The sequence below is a fragment of the Cajanus cajan genome, chromosome 9 (genome assembly GCF_000230855.2).
Source record: "Cajanus cajan strain Asha chromosome 9, NIPB_CcT2T_4, whole genome shotgun sequence".
Taxonomy (NCBI): Eukaryota; Viridiplantae; Streptophyta; class Magnoliopsida; order Fabales; family Fabaceae; genus Cajanus; species Cajanus cajan.
The window spans coordinates 54,160,160-54,169,027 of record NC_138525.1 but is presented as its reverse complement, the minus strand read 5'-3'; the positions used below and the strand labels follow the sequence as shown (position 1 = coordinate 54,169,027).

Below are 8,868 nucleotides of genomic sequence, written 5' to 3'. Positions count from 1 at the left end.
AAAAGAAAGAGAAAAGAATAAAAAAGAATCTTCAGGATTGCAAAAGATTGTTACACACCCTCTATGCACAGGATTGCAAAAGATTGTTGCGCACCCTCTATGCACAGGATTTCAAAAGATTGCTATGCACCCTCTAGGGTGTCCTCCTTTTTCCTCTAATATCCCCCCGCAAGCTGGGAAGTAGATGTTAAGAATTCCCAGCTTGGAAACAAGGGAACGAAATTGACGAGGACCCAAAGCTTTGGTGTAGATGTCTGCTAGATTACAAGAGAAAGGAATTGGGAGTAGCCTTAGTAGCCCATGTTGTGCCTTTTCTCTTACAATGTGACAATCCAATTCGATGTGTTTTGTTCGCTCATGGAAAACAGGGTTTACAACAATGTGTAATGCAGATTGGTTGTCACAATATAGGAGAGCTAGAGCCTTAAAAGGAATCTGTAGATCTTGTAAAAGAAAAGTCAGCCACTGAATCTCACAAGTAACAGATGACATTGCCCTGTACTCAGCTTCACAAGAGCTTCTTGATACTGTGTTTTGTTTCTTGGACTTTCAAGATATGAGAGAAGAGCTAAGATACACACCATATCCTGTGATTGATCTTCTAGTCTCTAAACATGAAGCCCAATCACTGTCAGTGTATGCCTTTAATTGAAGAGAAGAATCTGAAGGAAAAAACAGTCTAAGACCAGGAGCATTCTTGACATAACAAAGAATTCTCAAGGCTGTATCATAGTGAGCAATAGATGGTTTAGAGAGAAATTGTGCTAAGTGGTGGACAGAGAACGTGATATCTGGTCTTGTGTTTGTTAGACACATAAGTCATCCAAGGAGACGTCTATAAGTAAGAATATCAGAGAAAGGTTCCCCTGTAGTAGTTGAAAGTCTCTTGGCATTGTCAATAGGAGTAAGTGTTGGTTTGCATCCTAGAAGTCCAGCTTCAGCTAGCAATTCTAATGCATATTTCCTCTGATTCATCAATATTCCTTGCTTGGTTCTTGCTATCTCAAAACCAAGAAAATATTTCAATTCTCCCAAATCTTTTATACGAAAAGAATTATCAAGAGCCTGTTTAATAACAAAAATTTCTTGATCATCATTCCCAACTAAAATGATATCATCCACATACACTAAGAGTGCTGTGAAAGAATTGTGAGAAGATTTGATAAATAATGAATAATCATGAGCAGATTGAACAAATCCAGTAGCAAGTAAGAATGATGATAATTTAGAAAACCACTCCCTACTTGCCTGCTTAAGACCATACAATGCTTTGTTAAGTTTACAGACTTGTCCTGGAAAAACAGAACCTAGTCCAGGGGGAGCTATCATATAGACTTCTTCCTTCAACTCTCCATGCAAAAAGGCATTATTAATGTCTAGTTGTTGAAGTTTCCAGTTAAGCACAAAAGCAAGAGACAAGATCAATCTTACTGTTGTTATTTTTGCAACAGGAGAAAAAGTATCCAAATAGTCAATACCCTCAATTTGAGTATACCCTTTTGCCACCAAACGAGCTTTATGCATTTCAATGGTTCCATCTGCCTTGTATTTGATCTTGAATACCCATTTGCAACCAATAAGGATTTTTCCTTGTGGTAAATTTGTGACAGTCTAGGTCTGATTTGCATTGAGAGCCAATAGTTCAGCTTGAATAGCATTCTTCCAACAGTCATGTATAACAGCTTCATTATAATCCCTTGGCTCAACATGAGAAGACAAAGACATGATGTAAGATGTGTAAGTGGGTGACAGACATTTATAGGATAAAACAGAAGAAATTGGATAAAAATTTGGTGAAGATGAAATAGTGCTAACATTACAATAATAGTCTTTTAGATACCCAGGTGGTCTTCCCATTCTAATATTAGAGATTGGTATGGCAATATCAGCAGGGTTATCTTCATTGGATGAAACAGCCACGTGTGTGTTTGGATGTTGAGGAGAAGAAGATATATTAGTCCCATCATCAGTAGGATGATGAGTACAAGTGATTGGTTCAAGGTCTAAAATTGAAGAATGACCCTGTTCTTGGGGAATGTTGTTAACTTGATCATTTTTCATTTTCAAATCAAAATAAGGAAACACGAGTTCATGAAATATTACATTTCTTGATACAAGCAATTCTCTAGTCTGAACATTTAACAAAACAAATCCCTTAGTCCCCGTCTTGAAACCAAGAAAAACACACTTGCATGCTCTTGGATCAAATTTTGTTCTATGAATAGGAGAGCTACTTGCAAAACACAATGAACCAAAAACTTTTAATTGAGAAAAATCGGGTTCAGATTTGTAAAGCATTTTATGTGGGGAAGAATTCTTTAAAATTGGAGTAGGTAACATGTTGATGATGTGGGCAGCATGGATAACAACATATGACCAGTATATTTTTGGCAAATTAGATTGAAGCATCAGAGCTCTGGCTACATTCAATAAATGACCATGTTTCCTCTCCATAATGTCATTCTGTTCAGGGGTATAAGCACAAGAAGTGTGATAAATTATTCCTTTAGAAGCATAAAAATCATTCATACAAAACTCAGTTCCATTATCACTTCTTATGACTTTTATAACTGAATCAAATTGTGTTTTAATCAATGAAACAAAATTTTGTAGAATTTTTTAGCTTTAAAGGAAAGATTATGTTTCAAATTTTAGCTTTAAAGGAAAGATCCAAGTATATCATGAATGGTCATCAACAATGGTCAAGAAGTACTTGTTTCCATGAACAGATGGAATGGAGTAAGGTCCCCATAAATCAACATGAATAAGATCAAAACATTTATTTGAAATAGAATTGCTAACAAGGAAAGGAAGTTTTCTTTGTTTAGCTAAATGGAAAATGTCACAAACATAAGATTTTTCATGGTTCACATGAGGGAACTTTCCCTTTATCACATCAAGACATTTATTTGAAACATGACCAAGACGAAAATGCCAAAGAGTGGAACCATCAATAGAAGCCAAGTTAACAACAGTGGTTGTATGGGATGGATTCTAAGTATATGGTAACAATTGATAAAAAGGGACCCTGAGTATGTAAAGGCTATCAAGAATGTTAGCTATACCAATCGTCTTCAAGGTAATCTTGTCCTGTATTTGACAATGAGTAAAATCAAATGTGAGAATAAAAGAAAGGCTAGCAGTTAATTTTCCAATAGATAGCAAATTAAAACTAAAACTAGGAATGTATAAGAAATTATGAAGAACATGATCTAATGTCAAAAACACATTACCAGAATAATTAGCAACAACCTTGTTTCCATTTGGTAATGTGACATGAATGGGTTTAATTTTATGGTAAGAGGTAAAATGAGACAAACAGTAACAAATGTGGTCAGTAGCACCACTATCCAAAACCCAAGAACTAAAAGAAGAAGAGGTATTACCAATTTGTCCAGAATGATCAAAAGGTCCAAGTGTGGCCGAGACTTGGTTTGACACATGACTGCTGTTAGAAATTTGTGACTGCTGCAAGAGTGCTATTAAGCCTTGATATTGTTCCTCAGTGAAACCAAATTGCTGATGTCCCAAATGTTCCTTCAGCAGTCCAAATTCCTTTCGATCTGCATCATCATTGTGGACTGAATCGTTCACATACACTTTATTCTTATTTTGATTCTGTTTGGTAAATTTGAAGTGAGGTGGAAATCCATGTTTCTTGTAGCATGTATCCACTGTATGTCCTGATTTTCCACAATGACTACAAATTTTGCTGTTATTACCCTTACCATTATTTACTCTGCCTCCTTTACCAGCAACAACCATCACTTTAGACTGCTCAACTGTGTCACCAAACATTTGCCTCTCTTGTTGAACCACTAAAGAAAAAAACATGGTTGAGAGGTGGCAATGGATCCAAGAGCATGATTTGGGATTTTATAGTAGAGTAGCTTTCATTCAACCCTCTAAGGAATTTGATCACCTGATCCTAAACCTTATACTTGTTAACATTGACATAGGCAGTACAAGAGCATTTGACAGCACAACAACAAACAGGTAAGGGTCAAAAAATTTCTAGCTCATCCCAAAGGATTTTCAACTCTGTGAAATAATCAGTAACACTTAACTCTCCTTGTTTCAGGGATGAGATAGTGTCTTGTAGGTCAGCAATCCGGAATGTCTCTCCAAATAACACTCTGTGCAATGGATGATGAGAGTGATCGAATGATCCAAGATACGACCATCATGTTGGCTCTTTCCCAAGCTGGGAAAAGAATATTGGAACGAGCAGGAGCAACAATGGTTCCATCAATGAAACCAAGCTTGTTCTTGGAAACAAGACTCATACGAAAGGAACGTGACCATTGATGATAATTTGGTCCATCAAGAACAAAAGAAACAAGAACTAATGAAGGGTTTTCTGATGGATGAAGATAGTATGGTGAGGTGGGATCTTGAGAAGGGTCAATATTCATTTATGAATGTAGCAAACAGAGCTCTAAATTTCAGAGCTCTGATACCATAATAGAAAAAGAGCAAAGATAATATGAAAAACTTTATGTAATTTCATTCATAAAGGAGGAATAGTGCTATCATCAATATATACACACAAGGAGACAATTAACCTAACATAATTTGTTACATATTGACCAATGAAAATAAAATAACTGTAGAAAAGAAAGAGAAAAGAATAAAAAAGAATCTTCAGAATTGCAAAAGATTGCTACGCACCCTCTAGGATATCCTCCTTTTCCTCTAATAAACAGATGAGAGGAATCCATAAGCTCAATTTATATTTAAAATGTTAGAATCAAATGTATACATAAAGGAATAAATTGTTTATGACTCATTTTTTAATGTAATTTATAATAAGGAGTTTTATCAGAGGTGGAAAAATGGATTGAATAAATTTTGATCCATATTATAATAAATACATTAAATTTAAAAATAATTTAATGATCTATTCATATCTATTAACATTTTATTAAAAAAATTAATTCATTTCATTCATAATCTATTTAATAAAATTTATCTAATTCATTCGTTGACAATTTCTTTTAATAGATGATTCATCAAATTGTTTTTAAAAATTATATTTTAAATTTATAAATTATTTAATATTAGCTTCTTCTTCTTCTTCTTTTTTTGGTTCACTTCAGCTTCTCCGACAATTCGCCGGAATTTCGCTTGTTCCGGTTAAAATTGCGATTCCAGAACAGACCAACGCATGTAATTCTTTGTGACTGATTTTGATTACTAAATGCTAATGGATTAAAATTTTGGAGATTTTGTGCGACTTTCGGGAATGTGGGCTTCGATTTGCAACTAGAAGCCCATAAACAAAACCCAGCCCGATATAAATTGAGCATGAAGGTTAGATGATGTTCCGTTTCTATATTGTGTTTGAACTTTGAACCAGTCAAAAATATCACTTAGGTATTCACCGTATTACGTTGAGCTAAAGATGCCACTCAATCATTCCATCAAACCATTTTATAATCTTTTTTTTTTTTAATAACCATTTTAATAACCGAATGAAATGAATTAAATTTTACTTAGATAGATTGAATAAATCACAAATAGATGGTGTTACTCAATATACACATATATGATTTGAAACTTATTCATATTTGTACGTCAACAATCAACCTTTCAAGTATAAATTTCTTCTACATGTTGATCTCACTCACTGTTTTTTTTTTTTCTTCATGCAGCGTGTGCATATGCATGAGAGATCTTTTGATGTTCTAACTTGAAGAACACGAATATTTTAACATTTTTTCAGACAAGTAGACAACTAAAAACAATTAATAAGAAAAAGGTGGAGCAGAAAAGAATGAAATTATAGTTTTGCTATGTTTGCATGTGTGAATGATATTGAATGTATGATTGACCATGGACATAGATGGTTGAATTTAAGAATTGTTAATTGATTTTGTGCGGTGAGCACTGGTGAGGTCCCTAACAACCAAGGCAGTATTCAAACATTATTAGAATGTGCACTGTACCAACTTTGACTAACCAGAGGCTGTCGGTGACTCAAACTCACACTCGCCCTGCCCCGTCAATTACTCCATCTAACAATTAAAATATAATTATTTATAAAATATATTTTACTTTTTATACTTTTATTTTGTTTATTTTTATTTTTATTTTTATAGCATAAAATGTATACTTATTTTTTTTAATATTTTAATTCTTATAATATAAAAATAGATTTTTTTAATTCATATATTTATCTTTATAAACTTTTTCTATATCTATTGTTAATTTATTTATAATATTTTCTTTTATGTAATAAAGACCCTTAATTTTATATTTTAATTACTGAAATTTATTTTTGTTGAGATTATCTTAAAATAGACATATTAACACTTCATACATTTTTTAATTTATTTTTTAGTTAAGATGTCTGATGTTATCATATTTTGATGACTCATTTATGATAATTAACTCCAATAATATTATTTGTGAAAAAACTATATGTCTGAATAGAGTGTTGCAAGTGAAAATAAAAAAGAAATACAAGATATTAAGAAGTGAAATTTAAGATAATTTTAATAAAATAAATTTAACATAAAAATATACAGTTGAAGACCTCTGTGACATAAACAATATTAAAAAACATTATAGACAATAATTAAAATGGATTTAAAAGATAAGTATAGAGATTAAAAAGATTTATAATTTATAAAACTAAAAAGTTAAAGAAAAATAAATATAAAGACAAAAAATATTTGAGAGATTTATGGAAGAATAAATGAATAAATATAATACATAATGTGATAAGAAAAATAAGAAGAAAAGTAAAATAAAATAAAAATGGAAACAAATAAGTAAATAATAAATAAAAATAATCTCACCGAATAAGAGAAGTTTGACCGATAGATTCTTTCGGATAAGATTAACAGTTAGGATATTCCTGCACGTTAACTCATAAAAAAAAAAAATTAAAACTCATAAAAATAAATTCGTGCACGTTAGAACTGAAAAGCTCAGCTGCTCAGGCCACTTCACAGTTTAACGATTAGTAAGTTGTCTGCAATAGTAATGTCTTTTCTTTTAATCAAATAATATAAATAAATAAAAAAGTATCGAACTATCTAAAAATTCATAAAAAATAATTAATAAATAACTGATTATGTAAAATTTTACATTGTATTATTATTAAATTCATATGTGAATGGGTGGTTATATAAAGTGCAATTTTTATTAATTGATTGCATATAATTTTTTTTTACACAAATAGTATATCACTGTTAATTTGTGTTTGGATATACATTGATATAATTAATTTTCAATCAATATGAATTTGTATAATTGATTTTGTGTAAACATAAATTAAAAATAATATAATTTTTGTTTACATGATAAGATATGAATTTAATTTTTATATTAAATTTTATTAAAAAAATTGTTATTAAAATTGATTTTTTATTTATTGAATTATAATAAAATACTAGAGTTCAGATCTATAAATTTATACATATTACTTCAATCTCTACTAGTATGCTGACTTTCATGATTTTGTTTGATGGAAAAACTACTAATAATTGTTAGATTGGATCAAATCAATTTAATAATCCAAATTGAAATAATTAAATTGGTTTAATTTTTATTTTTATTCAAGTCCAACTCAAATCAATTAAATTTAATATTGATTGTTCAAGTATCAAATTTACACATTTAAATTCCGAATTAACCTAAATCAAACAAATTAATCTATATATTTTTATTTTGTTAAAATTAATATGTATCATGTATGTATATATATATATTTTTATTATTTTGAAGATGTTTTTGTATTACAATATATAGTTTTTTAATTTTATTTTTAAATGTTTAAAGAAACCAAGAAAAATTATATTACAACAAATTGAATTGCATTTTCACACACTGCAGTACATTTAAAATCTTTAAATAGATTAATAAAAGAAATTAAGAGAAACTATATTACAAATTTATCAATTTAGTTAATTTTTGACAATATAACAATTTAGTCAATATTAGAGAATCAATTTACTTTGAGAAAAAATATTTAATTAAATTTTTTTAAATAAATTAAATTGATATTCGATGATCCAAACCAACTCAATCAACTTGATTGGATTCGGTTCGTGCTAAACAAAAATTCTTATTAAATCTAAACCATTTAAATTTAATTGGTTTGAATTGAATTTTTACTCAAATCTAAATCATCTTACTACTAAATTAATTACTTATAAATGGATGTGAAATTTTACGTCTTTAAATCAATTTTGCTAATAGTCAAACATATTAGAAACATAATTCTAAAACCTTAAGCCCTAAACCAAATATATTCTTGATATCTTTTTGAATTACTTTTATTTTTTTTACAAGCTTGATGAATTACTTAAGAGCGTAAATTATATCGATATCTATTTTTCAAACTTGAAATTTTATTTAAAAAGAACCTTCTTCTAATATCTACAACAAGAAAAAAAAAGTATCAGATCACTCAAAATTTGAGGTCGGCAATCTTTTTTCTTTCCATATTTTATTTAAAAGCAAAAGTCTTATCGTTATTTATAACTAAGCAAAAAAACAACTCTTAGTACAACAAAATATATATATATATATATATATATTCCAAAGAAAAAATATTTTCAACAATTGCAAAAAGTATATTGATTTGGCATCTAATTAAATTATAAAAATAAAAATAAATTTCCTTTATAAATTATAACAACTTTATAATTTATTGAATTCGAATTTTAATTGATTGTTAGGGTTTAGGGTTCTAAGTCCAATACGCATAGGTTATTTTTATTTTTCAATGTTTTTTTCTTTAGAAAACAAAAGCTAGATGTTTAGGAAAATGGATTTTCAATTTGTTAACTGAAAGTGATATCATGAAAAAAAAAACTGCAAGTTTTAATCTTCTTTAAAAGTTAACATTGTGTTTGG

The 8,868-nt window shown here is 29.5% G+C and overlaps 2 protein-coding genes across 2 annotated transcripts; both read right to left on the bottom strand.

Moving 5' to 3' along the window:
* Positions 1-1,611: 1,611 nt before the first annotated feature.
* On the bottom strand, positions 1,612-3,834 carry LOC109809388 (uncharacterized). The gene is made up of 2 exons (XM_083064401.1): positions 3,234-3,834; positions 1,612-2,570 (listed from the first exon to the last, which is right to left on the bottom strand). The coding sequence occupies exons 1-2, from the start codon at positions 3,832-3,834 to the stop codon at positions 1,612-1,614; spliced, it is 1,560 nt and encodes a 519-aa protein (XP_082920527.1).
* Positions 3,835-4,103: 269 nt separating this feature from the next.
* Positions 4,104-4,415, bottom strand: LOC109809379 (uncharacterized). Its single transcript, XM_020372678.1, has one exon. The coding sequence runs from the start codon at positions 4,413-4,415 to the stop codon at positions 4,104-4,106; it is 312 nt and encodes a 103-aa protein (XP_020228267.1).
* Positions 4,416-8,868: the final 4,453 nt, after the last annotated feature.